General features: G+C 29.3%; 1 protein-coding gene across 1 annotated transcript; it reads left to right on the top strand.

Annotated features, from left to right (window-relative positions):
- Positions 1 to 11967: 11967 nt before the first annotated feature.
- LOC140891189 (squamosa promoter-binding-like protein 8) lies at positions 11968 to 14587 on the top strand. Its single transcript, XM_073299546.1, has 3 exons — positions 11968 to 13079; positions 13690 to 13862; positions 13956 to 14587. The coding sequence occupies exons 1-3, from the start codon at positions 12415 to 12417 to the stop codon at positions 14120 to 14122; spliced, it is 1005 nt and encodes a 334-aa protein (XP_073155647.1). The 5' UTR covers positions 11968 to 12414; the 3' UTR covers positions 14123 to 14587.
- Positions 14588 to 19854: the final 5267 nt, after the last annotated feature.

The raw sequence follows: 19854 nt of genomic DNA, 5'->3' as shown, positions 1-19854 counted from the left end.
CTTTTACTTAAAATAGACTTCATGCATAAAAATAATTAAATATATATTCCGGACTTAGTTTATTTTTATGGGTTGGTCCAGACTGCTGGTCACTCACTCTAAGCCCATTAAACTTAAATAAAATCCAATAATCATATTTTAGCCCAAATAACTTAATTAAACTTAACTTGACCTAAATAAAATATTTAAGCCTAATTACTTAACTTAAGCCCAATAAAACTCTAGACTGGCCCAAAATTCTCATGGACTCCCAAGCCCATAAAAATCAGTGTGCTAACTTAAATAAATTATTTAAGGCCCAAATAAAATTATTTGGAGGTCCAAATAATTTTATTTCTAATTAATTGGCCTAAAAATCAATTAAAACATTAAACATTTTAAAATTAAAATACTCGAGCCCGGCCCACCTAGCCCTGACCCGGACCTACCTGACCCGACCTAGACCCTACTGACCCGACCCACTACCCTGACCCGACCCGGAACCACCCAGAACCCCCAACCCGATCCCCCCTCTCCCCTTACCTTCGGCCGTGCGAGCAGCAGCTTCCCGGGGCTGCTGCCGCCGTGCTCCGGCCGTCCCCTGGCCGGAGCACCACCACCTAACCCTAGCCCTCTTCAAGACGTTTCCAACAAGCTAAAAACCAGCCCAAACCGATACCTAACGAAGGAGAACGAAGCAAAACCATCTATCCCTTAATCTGCTCGCGTCCTGCGCGCGACGCCGGACTTCCGACCGTTCGGCCGCCCAACTCCGGCCACCACTGGCCGGAGAACAACTTGGATTACCTTCCCCTATGTCTTGTGGTTCTAACCCAACTGGAATCAGTCTAAAACACGCCTTATGGACCGAGAACGACCCAATCTCCCAACATCGCTCAACCTGCGCACCCTAGGACCTGTTCTGAACCAGCTCCTCTCCTGGCCATGCATGGCTCGAACCACTGGACCCAGCTCGACCCTAGGCACCCTAGGACACCCCTTGACCAAGCAACCTCTGGACCGAACCATGTTGGTTAAAAAACGTGAGTATGACCATGTGTCCACCAAATTATGCAACAAGCAACCAAAACTCCCATAGAATTCGAAATATTCATGAATAATTCTGAAATAAAAATATCATGCATGAATAGTAGCTTATATGGTGGTCAAATAAAAGTTTTAGACATGCCTTTGATTTTTAAAACGAAGCTAGACCGCGTGAACGACTCCGGGACGACGGGCGATGACGACAAGCCTTGAACCTTCAAAAACGAGCTATGGAGTTCTTCAAGGATTGCTAGGTGAAGAAGATGAATATAGAGGGGAATGGGTCGGCTAATGGTGAAGGGAGGCGTGTGTGTGTGGGGATTAGGGTTAGACTTAGTCTAGGTTTTGATATTTAAGAAAATAGGGTAATTAATATATTATTAAGGATATTAAATATATAGATAAAATATAACTTATCACAAAACTCTAAAAGAAATATTTAAAAATCTGAAACATTAATAAAAATCCCGAAATTAAAATTAAGGGAATTTTTAAAAGTGATTAAAAGTCATTATCTTGGCTAATTTTGGATAAAAAGGACTCCTAAAATTATATAAAATCAAATACTAAAAATTTTGAGATAATAAAACTCAAAATAATATTTTAGGGCTCTAAAAAGGCTCATAAAATCATTTGGGTGGAAAGTTGTCATCTCGTCCGTCCACGGTCCCGTCTACGCGATCAAATATTTAAAATACTAAAAATCATAAAATCACTAATTATGGGTTAAATGCTTAAATAAATTAAATCATGCATATAAATCACATAATAACACATAAATTCATTTAACCCTTATTTTAAAATTAATTTCTCCTAATTATGCATGCGGATTTACGTATTAAAATTTTTGGGTGTTACAAATTTATAGCCATTTCAAATTTTAAGGTACGACTTAATTAACTTATGTTATTTAACTAAACATCGAAATTGATCTATATATGTAAATTAAAATTTCTTTAATTTTGATGACCGTAATTCTTAATTAGTTAAAAGCAATACAGTCTCATTAATGTGGAATCCTTGAGATACACATGCATTTGTTGCCTAGAAAACTAGGTCAAAAAATCATGGCACTTTTTTCCTAGCTAGTAACGTATTTTGTTCGACTAATTTTCTTTTTTTACCTGCATCATTCTGAAATATACAGAGAGAGAAATAGTATAAGATTGAGATATAATTATCACCGTAAATTTATTTAAAAAAAATTATATAGAAAAAAAATATTACCGATTTAATTAATTAAAGGAAGTGCGTAAAATTAGATACCACACAGCATTTTTGGTGACTTTTTCAGTCGTTTCCCCTCACCAACAGACAGCCCCACACCTTATTTTCAGTACGTGGTCACCTCGCCGCCTCTTATATATATCTTATTATTATTATTAATAACAAAAATAATAATGATTAGTCTTATTATTAATTTTTATAAAATTTGTATCAATGTAAACTTTTTTCGTGTGAATTTTCTATAAATTAAAAAAATTCATTTCTTTTTAAAATGTCATTAAAACAAATCACGTAGATGGCCATATATTTATATTTAAAAAAAATCTACATTGATACAAATTACAAAATGTAGATGGACATTTTAGATCAACGTTGATAAGACAAATTTGTCGAGGCAGCTAGGGTTGAAATAAAAAATATCTTTACGTATGAGTTGAATATGGACATATAGAATATTATGAATATTATATTTAATAGCGTTCAATTTCAAAATTCTGAGAGAGTTTTTAAAAATTATTTAATTTTCTAAAATAATATATATCATTAATATTCGTTGTAATTAATTATGTAGCTAAATTTATCGGCCAAAATATGTAGATTTTGTAGGAGCTGTACTTAAATAGCTCCGGTCTTTATCAATTAACGTCCTTTATCTTCATTGAAATTTTCAGATTTTTATCATCAATATATAAGATCATAATTTTTTTTAAAAAAATGCATCCAAATCAAACCATTAATTCAAGAATAAAGTTAGTATTAATTAATAAATGCGAAATAATAATAATAATAATAATGAACCCCCAAAAAAAAGGGTTAGAAATAGTTTAGAGTGGACATTCCGTACAAAAAAGAGTCAACGTCAGTGTCAGACTTTTTTCCCACCAAATGCCTTTGCCACCACATTCTCTTTATTTCATATCTTTCTTTCCTTATCCAATCTATTATTTAATGTTTTGTATGCCCAATGCATCCACCCCAATTTCTTCTTCTTCTTCTTCTTAATCACATGCCATCATTTATATGATATGATTCCTATTAAATTTAATCAGCCAAAATCATTACTATTAATATGTGAATTACGGTTAAATGCAGGTTTTCTTATATATATTGTACCCTCTAGCTAGTTAAAATAGATAGATATGCAGAGAGTTGTTAATTACAGACGTACAATATATAAATATTTTTTGAGCGAGAAGAAATTAAATTTGTAATATTAATGTTGTTGGATCATCCCCATTGTGATTGGGCAGATATGATCCCCGCTCGCAAGGCCGTACCACCAAATCCCTCTACAATAAACGACGTCGTACTCTAGCAGATACGATCCGATTCCCTTTTCTTTATATTTCATTTGCTCGTACATTGGGGTTCAATAGGGTTGGGATTCATGTAACCTTCCTACTCAATTTTCGTCCCGAAAATAATTGAGAATTTTTTTTCTAATCCCGTATCCAACACATTTCAGGACCCGAATGTTCGGGATCTCATCGATTAGGAAGAGAAAATCTCGAAAAAAAAAATTTCATGCTTACGCTTTCGTTCAAAAAACAAAAAAATGTGATTATTTTATAAAAATAATATTTAAAAACTTATATTTCTAAATAAAAAATAAATATTCAACTTAAAAGATATTAAAATATTCCAAAAAATGCTTCAAAATTCTGTCAAGAGAAGAAGTGAATCAAATAAATATTAATAAAATGTTTATATACAAATTACTTGATAAATTTCTTTAAATAGATTGTCAAATTGCATATTTTGTTCTACATATTTGTGTAAATTAGATAATTATAAATATGAATGAATTAAATTATTAATTTAATTTTTTGAAAAATACACAAAAACAAAATGTCATTTTGTGATTCTACAATTTGATCGTTTCAAATAAACAATCATCCGAATTAAGTCCACAATTAATTGTTATATGAGTCGAAACCCAATAATATTTAGCTCAATCTATTAATAAAATTCTTAATAAAATATATTATAATATATTTCGGAACGGGTCGGGATAAAGTTTTATTCTCGATCCCTCTCTTGATGTTAATCTATATATATATATATATATATTGTTACTTGCAAAGAATCATCAATATCCTCAATCCACGACTTAGAATCATGACTTGTTAGGTAATAACATGTTACTCTTAGAATAATATCTTAAAAGTTTATTTAACGGTAAAGATTTATCAATACTAATAATAACGGTAAAGATTTATCAATACTAATAATTCAGGCACGAAAAATAAAGTTGAAAGAATTAATAGTCATAAATAGCAAGAAACATTTTTGTCCATCCATTAATTTGATCAAAATAATTATTTTAAGAAGTTTATGTATTATTAAGTTATATAAATATATATATTTTTATTAATTTTTTGAATGATCACATGTCTATTATTAAATACCCATAATTGGATCACCCTGTACGCAACCTGAAATTTTCCCACGAGACTAATCGACCCTTTTCCGTAATTTTAAATCGTTATTTGGGACGACATTATTTTGTGGATGGAGTTAATTTGTTCCTCACTTGATTTATGAAAATTTATTAAGTGATAATAAATAGCGTACGTGAAGAAGAAAAACTATCAGATCCAGACAATATTATAATTCAAGTGTGAAGCGCGTCGAAGCGTGAAAGTTAAGTTTTAAGTTTTTCAAGCTTAAATAAGATTAAAACGAGCTTAAGCGTAAAAAAGCGTTTTCAGTTTTTATTATAATTTTAATTATTTTAAAACAAATATTAAATAAAATGTTATATTAACCACAAATATATGATTTAATAGACAATTCAAGTGCTAAACCATAAATATATATATTTATAAAAATATTTTTATTTTAAAAAATAAATGAAATCTTCTGTTCTAAAAAGCGGTCGCTTAAGCGTACTAAAACTTAAGCGAGATTAAACATCGCTTAAACAAACTTTTTAGAACACTGACTAAAACTGGTGTTTAATATTATGTACATGCACGTAAATTGCAAATCCTCCTATTAAAAAATCTAAAATGCATTACTAAAAATTATTACTAATAGGTTAACATACTCCTTATCTTCTAAAAAATCAAACTTTTATGCTTGATTTATAAAAATATAGGGTTTCAAATTCAATTTTACACAAGCCGTTGTTTATTTTTTAAAATTTTAAAATGAGTTTGGATGTAATTTTCCATTATTATTATATTATTATTTTACTTTTATTTATATATATATATTTTTTGAACGACTTTTATAATTTTATTTATATACTTATTATATTATTATTACTTGTGAAAAATACTATTTGGCGATGAGCAGGTTGGTATTTAAGGTTTGTGTCGGTTGGGCTGTAAAGTAAAATCAAACAGCTGGTTCATTCGGACCCTACGCATTCAATGTGCCAAAACCAAACATATCATCGTTTTACGCGCCGTCAGTTGCGTGACCTACACTTGTCACTGAATCAGTCAATGTATCGTTTGGTTGCTAATATTATTAGGTTGGTGTATTTAAAGTGGGAGATTTAATTACTTTTACGGTTTGGAGTTTAAAAGTCAATAGGGATTCAATTTAAACTTTTATAAACTTTACGAAAATCCAGAGATATCATAAATAGACTTCCGTGGAGTTTTTAAAAGTCATGTTGTATTCAACATTGATATCATAAATAGACTTCCGTGGAGTTTTTAAAAGTCATGTTGTATTCAACATTGACTTTTAAAAACTTCATAAAAGTCGAGAGATATTCAAATTTTCAATGGATTTTTAATGACTCCATGAAAGTCATTGAAGTACAAACATAAAAACATAATGTGCAATGCTAAAATGTCAAGATTTATCTTTGATTCATCCTCAAAATTTGAATGAACTTCTAATTATTCATTTCTTCTCTCTCCTCTTTCAAATAATATTTCTACACATTTCTATATTTTCTAATTCAAATCATATTTCTATAAACACATTTTCTCTTCAAAATTTTCTAATTTTTAGCCGATTTAAAAAATATTTATAAAATTTTGATTAATTAATATTTATAATTTGAAATTCAAAATTTTTAAAAACGCCAAAAATTTCAACTTTTTGAATTTTGCGGGTTGGATTTTTGGAATTAATTTTTTATTTTAATACATAAATTATACAACTAATTTTAATATTAATGACTTTAAATGATATTACAGAAAACTAAATATATTATGATAGGTAAATATATTATTTTCGCTATAATACTATAATTTTAAAACTTTTGTATTTGTTTGTAGATATTTTAACTATCGATATTTTCAACTTCGTTCAAGTTATAAAATCTAATAAACATATGTCTATGAAAGTCTGCCAAAAACTCTGCAGAAATCCGTAGAATTCTGTTTACAATTCTATAACATTCTATAAAAATCAATAAAAATTTGTCAAACTCCATAAAAAGTATGTCATTTTAAAAGTCACTGAAAGTTATTAAAATTTTGAATTGAATACACCCCTCTTAATATATGTATAATTTGTTTCATTTAATCTCACGATCTTTTCGTCTTATTTATTCATCTATTAATTATTAATTTTACATTAATCAAATCATTCATAATTTATCTTAAATAAATCAAATCATTGAATATAAATTATTATATTACACTTTATAAATAATATTTTTTATATTTATTTATTGTTAAAAAGACAAAATATTAATTTATAGTTTTTATATAAAACTTAATCAATAAAGTCAAATAAGCTATAATATATCAATCAAATCCAATACTATATTAATTATCATTTTTTATTTATTTTTAATGCATTATATTACTTATCTATGTATTATTTATCTAATCACTCAAATCAAACGATCGATAGGGGTGAGTTTTCAGTATACCGTACCAAAAATACCGGTATAAAACGGTACCGATACAGAAATTTGAAATTTTAGTATGGAAAAAATCCATACCGATATCATACAAATATCGAAAAAAAATTCGATATATCGAAAAATATCTGTATATCGAAAAAATTTTAATATTATATCCCGATAATTCAATATTTTGGTACAATGTATCAGGCCTAGCCCTATGACATTAATACATGCTATTAATTATTATATATGAAAATACTATTAATTATTAATGTATTGTGCTTTCCTTTCAAAAAAATTTATATATGATAATACTATTAATTTAATGTGTATAGATCATAAATTTCTAAAATTAAAATCATATTATAAATTTATAAGTTCCCAAGACATATTGACGCAGTGTTTGGTTCAATTGATAGGATTATTGAATGATTATTAAATGAATGATAAAAGACATGATAAATAAGGATTGGTAATTTGTGTTGAAAATAGTATTATGTTTGGTTTGATTTTTAGGAATAAGATTAAATAATGGTTTAAAATTTTTTGCCAAAAATACCATTTATATTTTATTGGATGGGTGATTTTTAGGTTGGAGAAAAAGGAAAATTATGAAATTTATGTGTAAGATAAAAACAAGGATAAATAATACTATGGTGAGTGGAGAGTTTAGTTAACTTACTATAAAAACAACTTTATCCTTTCTAGGTTAGATTATCTTGTTTTAATAAAAATCCTACCAAACAATGGATTAAATAAAAAATCACACATAAATCTACCTAATTCCTTATACCAAACACTGCGTGATGATAAGATTTTTGACAACCCCGCTTTCGATAGCGAATTCGAACTCAATTTCATATTGTTTCTCAAAACTTACTACCTTGCATGGGCGGATCCTATAGCACAGGCCCCCCCTCAATTTTTCATAAAATTTTTTTATTATATATTTGTATTATTTATTTAATAAAATATAATATAATACATATCAATTTTAATTCATATTTGTTTTATATATTGAAAAATAAAATTATTTAGGGACTTATCAAATAATATAATAATATTTTAAATTTTCTGCTTGTCATTTAATGATATAAATTATGCATTGGTTATTTTTTTTATGAATTGCATCGTTGAACATACTTAGATTTTTATTTTTGCCTAAATTGTATTTTTTTGATATCTCAATTTTTTTAATGTGTTTAGCTTGTATCTTTTTATTCTAAAAATTGTTAACACATATATTGACAAAATGAACTAAATTTAATATATAAAAAATAGAGAAAACAAAGTGGTCACTTAAGGTACCACCCGACGGAGCAACACGTGGCTTCACTCTTAATTGCCTCCTCCTGAAAAAAAATTTTGGGTCCGCCCCTGCTACCTTGAGCTAACAAATGATATAATTTAATGGAGATTGAACTCAGATTAGATCACCATGCGAAGTGTATTGTATTTGTTGGTCGTTGTAAAATATCAAAATTATATTTGTGGATGGAATTACAAGATTACATCTTCCAACCATTGAACTATATATAATGACTGTATATCTGTTTTGATAAGTACTTATGAAATTATATTTTTCACAATATTTTATAAATTGTTTTAAAGGTGTTTTCAAAATAAATATGAATTTAGACAATCATACCATAAAAACATATTTTACTGTTAAAAAGTAATATGTTTGATTTTCATTATTGTTTTTCAATTCTAATAACATCAAAATTTATATCTCAATTGTTCTTTTAAAAATCTTATTTGTAGAATATTTAAAATCTTTTTCAAATTTTAGCAATTTTTGACAGAAATCATATGTCCGATTATATTTTGTAGAAGACATTTTTTCTATTAATTTTAAATCGCGTTAGAATCTTGATCTAAATACGATGTCATCGTCTAGTCATTGTATAAACCCAGTCTCAAGGTTAAAATTAATATATATTCATTAATGTAATCGTTATTTTATAACACATCAACAATTTTCGATGTCACGCTTATTTTTCAATGTGATGTATCATTCTCGCGTCATGTCGACATTTATGCATTGTTACACTTCTATATATAAATTTTCTAAAATTCTAAAACTAATATGAGACGAGGGTATAGTATTTTAATTTATTATATTTTTTGAATCATCGTGGTTGACACACTATTTATGATCTAAGCACGTAGCGATCATATAATTTTATAGAATGTTCAAAAGTGGGTTTAATTAGAGGTATTTTTCGTGGCATGTGGAATTAATATCGTTTAGCATGTTACCTGCCATGATCAAGCTCATACTAGTAATTCTACGATTGTGTGAAAATAATGCCAAAATAATAAGTTATGAGTGTAAGTGAATAAAATTTTTATGTTTTATTATTAAGAAATAAAAATATAGATAAATAATCTAAAGTGTATGAATATAAAAATCAACAGTTGACTGTAGTACCCTATATTCCTTCATTGAAGCAAAAAATACGTACGGCTCATTACCTTTTAACACTTTGGAGGATATTTTTGCTGATGTACAGTGAATTTCTAGCTTCTTCAATTTTGAAATTTATATATTGATCAGTAAATTTTTGGGAAGATTTTTTTTTATTTTGCAAAATTTTAACTTGTGAAACTCGAAGCTTTTGAAATGAGAACCGAGAGCACTAAAATAAATACCTTGAAATTATAATAAATGATAGAAATATTTATTATGATTGCTGCTCTGACTTGATATAGTGAATTTTTTTTGAGAAAATTATATTTTTATTCTATAATTTTATTATTTTATAATTTTGATCTTTAATATTATCAAATTAATTTCATTCATAGTTTTATATTTTTTTTTGGCGATATAGTCAATTTTATTATGATTGCTGATGCGACACTACACATGTCATCGTACATCAACATTATATTAGTGAAATGTCAACGTCAAGTCGAAAAAATAATAAAATTTTCAAAAAACAGGATAACATTAGTACTAAAACTAGAATTTGACAACATATTGGACTAAAAATCACAGAAAGACAAATAAATAGGGGGAAATTTGTTTTTTTTTTCTTTCCAAATTCTATAGTGTTTCAAGATCGTGATTTTGTAGATTAAATATAATATATGTTTTTCCAACCTAGCATACGGTGGTGTAAATTGTTAAGATCTTATTAGTTAGATGAGCAAAACTTCGAAAATGAGTATGTATATTATCTTTTTATTTGAAGCAGAAAATGATGTGTATACTTATAGTAAATCGGCTATGAGTGATTATGTTTCATTCTGACTTTATTATGTTTTACGTTCTGAAAAATGCCATTGTACGTTGTTAATATTTTGAACATTTGTTTCATGTTTTTGTTAGGTTTGAAGTTGAACTGTATTTGATATTGCAGTACGGGGAGATATTAGCCCGTTTACCTTGTACGGGTATACATACAAATTAAGGATCTTTGTGTGTACTGTATTCTATGCCCGATCGATAAAAATTCAAATAATGCGATATTATCATGAAGATTTTCATTTTCAAAAATGTACTTTAAAGTGGATCGAGCAACATATACCTTTTCTATTAAATAGAATAAATTCAAATGAATATTAATTAATTTATATGTTCGAAACCTTTAACCTAAAAATAACAAAATACCTTGTCAATTATTTATAACTCTTCTGGTATCAAAGTAAGACAAAATCTTGACTTCTTCAATTTGAGGCTCAATCATAAAAAATCATCACCTCCAACTCAAAAATTAATGATGATGATTACGTTACAGCACTTATCACAACTATATAGGTGATACTTTTATCATGGAAAATCACTTGCTAATGTCTCATATATCAATTTTGAAATATGAATATTAAATTATACTCGATTCATGAAAAATTATTATTATTATTTATTTAAAAAATTACTTTTTATTGTAAATATGAATTTGATTGATCTGTTTTGCATATACAAATATGTGATATCGTTTCAAACAAAACCTACTTTCATATATATATATATATATATATATATAGTTTACATGCAAAATAAATGTCTAAAATTCCAAACTAAAATAAAATATTCTTATATAATTCTCCATTGAGTGCTCCCCATCGAAAAACTGGTAAGGTCGATGCCACCCGCAGGATATTATCCTGCGGATGACGTGGCAGATTATGATTGGGTAAAATTAATGGATCCCACGTGAGACTCATTGATTTTAACCAATTTTGATCTGTCACGTTACCCGCAGTGTAGTATCCTGCGAGTAGCATATACTAAACCCGAAAAACTCAACTAAAAAAGCGAAAAAACAACAAGACCTACTTTTATTTATTTATTTATTTTAGAAGGCCTACCGCCATACTACCACTCTTATTTATTTATTTTGATATATTTTTTTGTAAAATTTGTACTTAAAAAATAATAATGTAGACATGGTAATATTCTGAAACAATAAGGGGCAGGAAGATAATTTCCGAGGTAGGAGTTGGGTAAAACAGTAATAGAGCATTTATTTAACAAGTACAAAATGTGTAGGCAAACGACCCTATCTCTGCAAACTCCGCATTTTTGTTAAAACTCTCTCTCATCTCCCACTGTAACAATTATTGATTGGTGCACACTGTACAAAAAACTAATTTCCTTTTGCTTTTTTTTAATTAATAAATAATCACTTTTTTAAGAAGACTTAATCCATATATAATGCAAACTAATAATGTAAAAATATCTCCAATCAATTTCTCTGACTTTTAGTAGAATTTAGAGCAGATGTTATTATTATTATTATTATTTTATTAATTGTTAATTAATGGATGAAATAGAGGATAATTTAGGGTTGTAATTAAATTAAAAGGAATATAAATAGATATAATTATATAGTAGTATAGTACTGTACATCTTTCTCCATCACTACTTCATATATACATATTTCTCTTTCTCTCTCACACACACAGACGCACACACTGTTTCTTTCATTCAGGAAAACCCTCAAAGTCCGACATGTTCCTCAAATTTCCATCAAAATTATCATTTAATTGAAGTCTATTTTTTTTATTATTAAAGAAACCATTTTTACTTTAGTGGGAAGCTGCAGAGAGAAAGAGAAACAAATTAAAAGCTATGAGTCTTTTGCAGCCTTTCTTCTCTCCATATCTCCTCCTTTATAGCTGACAGATTTCTTTCTCTTCCCTCTCTCTCTCTTTTTTTCTACAATATCAAGTTCCTCTCTTGGTTTCAGATATTCTGTGCACTTTCGACTTTTGTTTGTTTATTTATTGTAATATAATTACATATTTCTTCGAGCGTAGTGTAGTGTAGAAGTTACTGTAGTTGTAGCTGACATAGTAGCTAGCTAGTTTTCGAGGGAGGGTTTCTTTGGGTGGAAATGTTGGAATATGAATGGGGGAATCCTTCGACGATCATGCTTTCTGGGGAAGAATCGGTCCAAGATTCCGAACAAACCCGCCAGATTTTCGATCCTTACACCACCCAAAACTTCTCTGAAACCACTGGTTTTGTTCACGCCGAGACACACTTCGGCGCCGCCGCAGCCGCGGCTCACCACCTTCAGTTTCATCATCCCCACGAGGTCCATCACGCAAACGCTGCCCATATCAATAATTTCTACGACACCCGCGTGTACGGCGGTCTCTCTTCGTCGTATCAGGCGGCGCCGCCGTCTTCCATGCTCAGCCTTGAGCCATTCGGTCCGACGGGGTTCGTGGTGGTGCCGAAGAGCGAGCCGATGGTGGGAGGGCTGGAATTCAACCCCGAGCTTAGCGTAAACGCGAGCAGGATCGGGCTGAATTTGGGGGGCAGGACTTACTTCGCCTCTTCCGAGGATGACTTCGTGAACCGGCTGTACCGACGTTCCAGGATTCTTGAACCCGGTCCAGCCAACTCCCCCAGGTGCCAAGCCGAGGGCTGCAACGCCGACCTTAGCCATGCTAAACACTACCACCGCCGCCACAAGGTGTGTGAGTTCCACTCCAAAGCCTCCACCGTCGTCGCCGCCGGTTTGACCCAGCGCTTCTGCCAACAATGCAGCAGGTAATTAATTTCTTTTCTTTGCAAAATTCACTAAAAGTACTATTCCTTCATATATACTTTCCCATAACAACGTTCGAAGTGGATATATACCAAATCTCATTCAAGTTTTATATATTCTTACACTGTTAAAATTAGAGTTGCAATGATCGATAATGACGAGGGGGAAAAAAAAAAAAAAAAAAAAAAAAAGGTACTTTGAAATTTGCAGCCATGGTGAGTTAATAGTTAATGAACTGACTAAACTGCCCTCTATGTGTGTGAAATACGCCAATGATTGAGTTGGGCGTTTCTCTTCCGTGCATGGGGTGATCCCGAGGTCATATTCGTCCTTAGATTAATATCGCCCTTCTGTTCATGTTTAGTGTACCATTTTCCTTCTTATAGTAATGCGCAGCTTTTTTTGATTCTATTTTCCCATCTCTTCTCAGCTTTTTAGCACAGTGAGTTAAGCGTGTAACATTGTTTTGTTGACTAATGAACACATTTTTGTATCTTGTGCTTCACACATTTCAAGTTTGAGATGAGATATACATAAAAACTCAAGTACTTCATTTCCGCGCAAATTCCATGTTTTTTTTGTTGATATTTTCACTAGAATTTTCAACTTCAGGTTCCATTTACTGTCGGAATTCGACAACGGGAAGCGAAGCTGCAGGAAAAGGCTGGCCGATCACAACAGGAGGCGGCGAAAATCCCAGCAAACGAATCAAGAAACCGGCGGTGCCAACAAGTCTCTGCTCGAAAATAGCGGCCCCCATTCTTCTTCGGAAAACTTAGCCTCCAGTAAGCATGAGAAATCCATGTAGTTTGATTGTATTGTTTCTTTTACACATGATAAACATATATAATTCAATGTGCATTCAACTAAAATTTCAGGGTCACCACCAGATTCCGAGCCTCATTCCTCCTCGGTCACCGTCGCGGTTTCGCCCCCTAGAATTTCACTGGATTGCCTTGGACATAGATACTACAGAAATAGCACAGGCACGGCATCTTCTTCCACTGCATCAACAAGGTCACTCTACTTTTCGAACCCGTCTTAACCCGAACCAGGACAGCCGGTTAACTAAGCTCGCTCGACCCTCCGAACTCGCGTGATTTCTAAAGCGTTTAAGAACTATATTAATCCCAATCCTGCCTACTAGCTGCTAATAAACATAGTGCAGAAGTTCAATCTTTTAAAAAAAAAGTACGTAAAATGTGTTGTTGGCTGGTTTTAATTCAAATTACGAAATATGTAATCTATATATAATATATGTAGATGGATAAGTTATAAATTATATCTGTGTTAGGCAATGGATATGTCTTAAAATATGTACTTGATCGAAATGGATATTCCCCGGAAAAGGCAGTTTGTATCCCCAAGTGTAGCTTTAAAAATTAGAAGAAAGTGTTGTTTGATTACTTCCATGTGGGGGAATGTTATCTGGTCTGAGTTTCACCAGTCGCCTTTTTGTTACAAGGGTTTATTTTTTTGCAGGCTACAGCTCTATTACTAGTTCAGGCTATTGCATTATTTTGTTTTTGTCTTGTACTTACTTTCATTTTTTTTCTGCTGGGTGAGGGGTAAAAAATAAAATTGGGTAAATGAAATCAACTACGAGAATGTCCATGGAAAGTTGTCGATTTTTTTTATTTAAAATTTTAATCAAATTTTAAGTGATTTTTTTAAAAAAATCATGCATGAAATAATATTAATTGATGTATGTTTTCATGTGCTCTAAAAATGAATTAGTGATTCTCATTGAATGGAATGCGCGCACGGCAGATGCATGTGTTAGAAGTGAATTTAAATAATTTAGTAAATATGTATAGTTTATTATATTTATCACAAATGATAATCATAGCAATAATAATTTTATTATTAGTCCTCCAGTTCCGCCTCGTTCAATTATTTTGTCTATCTAGCTATGCAATATATACTTGATTGAGAATTTTTTTTAAAATCAAATTTTATGCTTTTTGACAGCTCTCTAGAAAAAAAAATATTACATGTTGATTCTTGAAATCTCTCATAGTTGAACCCAAACAAAAAATAAAAATCAATCACCTATTTTTCATTTTGAAAATTGATGAAAATTAAAATCTCCAACGGTTGGGTTAATCATTTATTACTTTATATTAAAACCAGGGGCTAGGGGTACAATATCAAACATGTATTACAAAAAGATAATATTTCAGCAAATTATTAAATTTCAAATAGTACTTCTTTCGTCTCAATTATATAGTTCACGTTTCTTTTTTTGTTTGTTCGTTTTAAATATATAGTCATATACCATATTTAGTAAAAAAAACTTTACACTCTTTTACTAATATACCCCTATTAATCACACTTTGAAAATTGTGCAATCATTTTTTAATACATTAAATAAGTATAAAATAAAAAGTTTGTATAAAATTTGTTTTTCCAATAATTTTTCTGTGCGAAAAAAAAAGTATTACTATATAATCAGAACGGAGAGAGTACTACACAACACATAGATAGACAAATTGTGCTGGAGAGAAGATCATGGTATAATTTCAAATCCATCGTAATTAACATTGCATGAACATAGCTCATAGATGAGCAACAGAGCAAGAGCGTTGATTCAAACTCAAATACTCAATCAACAAAAATTTGTTCAAACAATTAACCAAATGGATTTGAAATCATGACTTCAAATCTTTCCATTCAAACACGATTTTAAAGAGTGGTCACATATTTTTCATTGGTCGCATTGAAACACTGTATCATCCTTGTGTTTTAAATTTTTTTTTTTAAATGCAGATTTTATGATTCTAAAATTATAAATTATTGCGATTTATGAAATTTTCCAGTGTGCAGTGTGCATAATAAAATCGTAGTATTGCATGTACTACATTTATAATTTTTTTATTGGACGATTAATTTTCCATATATAACCTACATATACAAAAATATAGTGATTATTTCTTTAAAAAAATTGATATAAGTGATGGAATGACGAAAGAACAAAAAATGGTACTGTATGTGAATTTTTTAAACAGAGAATTTGAATGCGAAAATAGAAAATTTGTATAATATGTACAAATCTTACTCACAATGGTACACGTTAATTGTAAAATATATATTTTTTCTCCGGTAAACAGAGAATTTGAATGCGAAAATAGAGAATTTGTATAATATGTACAAATCGATCACAATGGTACACGTTAATTGTAAAATATATATTTTTTATCCGGTGATACTATATGTATACGGAGGGTTACACATTGGGATACACGTTACACTTGAAATTACATAACTATCCTTGATGTATTTTGGAAAGAGTTTTTTCAAATAAAGTACAAGAATAATTTTGTAATTTCAAGTGTCTTATGTAACCCAACATGTAATTCTCTATGTACATATAGCATTTTCATGTTTTCTCAAGGTTTAATTAGGAAAAAAAACTACTTTCGATTTCGAAAATAAAAATCACTGCATTTCAGGGACACCTAAGACCATCTTCAGCAGTACACTAAAATAGTGTGCTGCTGGAAATTAGTGCAAAAATGAGCTCCAGCAGTGAACGACAAATTGGCGATTTTTTGGAGTTGTGAACAGTGCAACTCCAAATTTGGAGTTGTACTGTTCACAACGGCAAGATATTTTTTTTAATTTTATTTTATTATCTTTTTGTTTATGGATTTTATGGTTCATTTGTTGTTATTTATTTTCGTTTTTTATAATTTTTATATAATTTGTTTTTTAATAACATTAATAATATTTTACATATCACTTTTAAATTAATAAGTGGCATTGAAATATTCAAATTATTTTATGCAATATTATATTTTAATTTGGTTGATATTTCATTCAACTTCAAAAATATTATTTAATAAACTATATACGAATTCATATAATTGTTAATTAAATTTACCACATTAATTTATATAATAAAAATAATTTATTAAATACGTAAAAATAAAGAATATTATGAAATATTCTTTTGGTGTAGAGATTTGGTGAAGACTGCTGGAGATGAAGTATTAGTTACACTATATTTTACATAATAATAGTGTAAAAATTGCACTATTTTAGTGCTAACTGCTGGAGATGATCTGAATTAAAGTTTACTTTCTTTTATATAGAGTATATTACTATTTTAAGTAATGAACCATGCATATATATTAATTAATGTTTCAAGAATAAACACACACAACATTAATCAACCTAATGAATAAATCATTTATAAAAAAAAAATCGTGCATCCCTTTTTGTATGACATACTTTTCTTAAACGATTCTATAAAAACAAAGAAGACCAAGTGACTATCAATTAATTTGCAAATTAATGTTATTAAATATATAATTTATCGTCGAACATGCAGGATGCTATAATTCTCATTAGAATTGAATGATAATTAAATGAACAATAAATAAAATATTAAAGTAGCTTGAAAATTATAAATTAGGGCAATAAAAATTTTCTAGATTGGCCACCCCCACCCCAACTGCATCCAACATTTTAAATACCACACCAATAATGTGTACCATACAATAATTCCTAATCATTTAAACTCAAACATTGAGAATCTTCTTCCAGTTTTGTAACGAACATATATAAAAGATTCGCCGGTGCTATCACTCATTTAAATAAATAATAATAATTATCATTATAATTAATTTTTAACATATAATAAATATTATAACGAGTAATTTAGTATATGTTCCAGTTAGGCTAATTAAGTGAACAAATAAATTTCTCTTCCCCTATGAATTCTTCTAGAAACTAAAATCCCCATCACTATCAATTCAGTTTTGAGTATACTCTCAAAATTAGATAATTTTTACATGAAAGACTATATATACATTACAAATACTTTCTAATACATGATACGTGACAAAAGGACTAGCATAAGATATAGCCGTTAAGTAAAGAGAAACGAGTCACCATATTTGCTTTCCCTCTTCTACGTCGAATTTTAAACATCGAGTGTTTCGTCAGTAGTTGACTACATATAACATATTGAAATAATAGATCCAAAACTCCGTGAAGTTTACATTTCGGCGTGAAGTTTACATTCCGGTAGAGATCGCCTAAATAATTTAAATACATAACATAATAATTTGTTTTGATCTTTGGAAAGTATTGAAATGCTTTTATTTAATTTATTTTTGAAAGGGAAAGGTATTGATTTTTTATCGGCTGAAAACTTGAAAAGTATTTGTTTGTTGACCCTGGAAAAATCAACTTGCATCTTTATAAATATCTTACAATATCCCGAATATATATGTTGTCTCTTATTGGACCCTCACCCCAGCCCAAACCTTGAGCGACCATTTATGACATGTAGTATGAGTTGGTCTCAAAATATCTACCCAATCAAACTTTTAGGACCCATTGCACTTTTACATTGAGATATTTGAAAGTGAAAAATTGTGATTTTTTTTAGGAAGAATAAGTGTAAATTCATTAGCTCATGAATATGAAATTTCTCTCGTTAATTTATTAGATTCCTATTTTGGATCTTTAAAAACTTAAAATTGATTGTTTTTTTTCTTTTTAACATTCATCTATTAAAAAAAATTTGAATCAAAATTTAGATACAAGAATACTTATTTAATTTTAACCTAGTGTTAACCGTCTATTTAGCATAACGTTCATTAACTTACTTTTTTTGTTATTTCTTCTCCCTCCCCCCTTTGTATGGACTATGGAGCATGAGGATTTTCTATATTGGTTAGTAAATCTTATAATAGACGATATGACTCATTCTTAATAATTTTACAAGTTCTACTTTAAAAAATGTATTAAAATTTAAAAAAAGGAAAATTTTATTAATTTTTCGTTTAGGATTGCATAATCTTCCTTTTGGAAAGTAGTTTATGAGTTAAGACGATCAGACACATGGCGGCCCAAAACCTGTGCGACAGGCCTGCTGCCAAAGCTTATCTGGGCCAGAAATGGGCGGGCCGAATTTAAAATATTCGACGCTAATGTTTTCGAAATTCAATTCAAATCACGACTAAATGAATTTTAAATTAACAATGACCATGTGTATTGGAATTTGGAGTAAACGAGGACAAATAGCATTAAATGAGTATTTTTCCTTCTAATTTTCAATAGTTGATATTTTTATTCTTGACTTTTTTGGTAATTTAATTTTGGTAATTTAAATTAAATTGATCTCATCCACTAAATTTGAAAAATACTAATAATAATAATAATTATTATTATTATCTCTTCTATCTCTTCTAATCTAATATATTAAGTATGAAGTGAAATCAAATTGGTAGATTGGTGTAGCCTCTTTAATTTTAATTTTATTTACAATGATTTAATATATTTTTTTATTTTTACAATTATTTAATAAAAAAAACAGATTGTACATGAACGCAAACGTGTACGCAAAAACGAATCATACAAACATGCAACGCGTGTACGTAAAAACATATTATATTATATAATATAAGCACACAACACGTACAACTCGATAATCGATACTAGTTATTATAAAAATTTAAAAGGTGGAATGGAGGCAAGTTTCTCCCCCACAAACATGGTATACGATTCCATTCTAGAAGCAACAAATGTGCAAATTGAGGAATCCAATTCTTATTATTCATTCCTATAATAGTATCAATCAAATTAAGATTAATATTTCAATCAAATCAATCAAAATAAATTTTCAAATACATAAATCTAAGGCCAATTTAAGAAGAGAACAAAAAAATTTGGTTAAATGGATTCTCTACTATGAATATATAAACGAGTGATTTTTAGTTAAAAATTTAACGCATATGTTGTTTATATGAAATTTCGTAGACGTTA

Source organism: Henckelia pumila, chromosome 3 (assembly GCF_033568475.1).
Source record: "Henckelia pumila isolate YLH828 chromosome 3, ASM3356847v2, whole genome shotgun sequence".
Lineage (NCBI taxonomy): Eukaryota > Viridiplantae > Streptophyta > Magnoliopsida > Lamiales > Gesneriaceae > Henckelia > Henckelia pumila.
The sequence above is the reverse complement of the archived record's forward strand: the minus strand, read 5'-3'. Positions and strand labels throughout refer to the sequence as shown.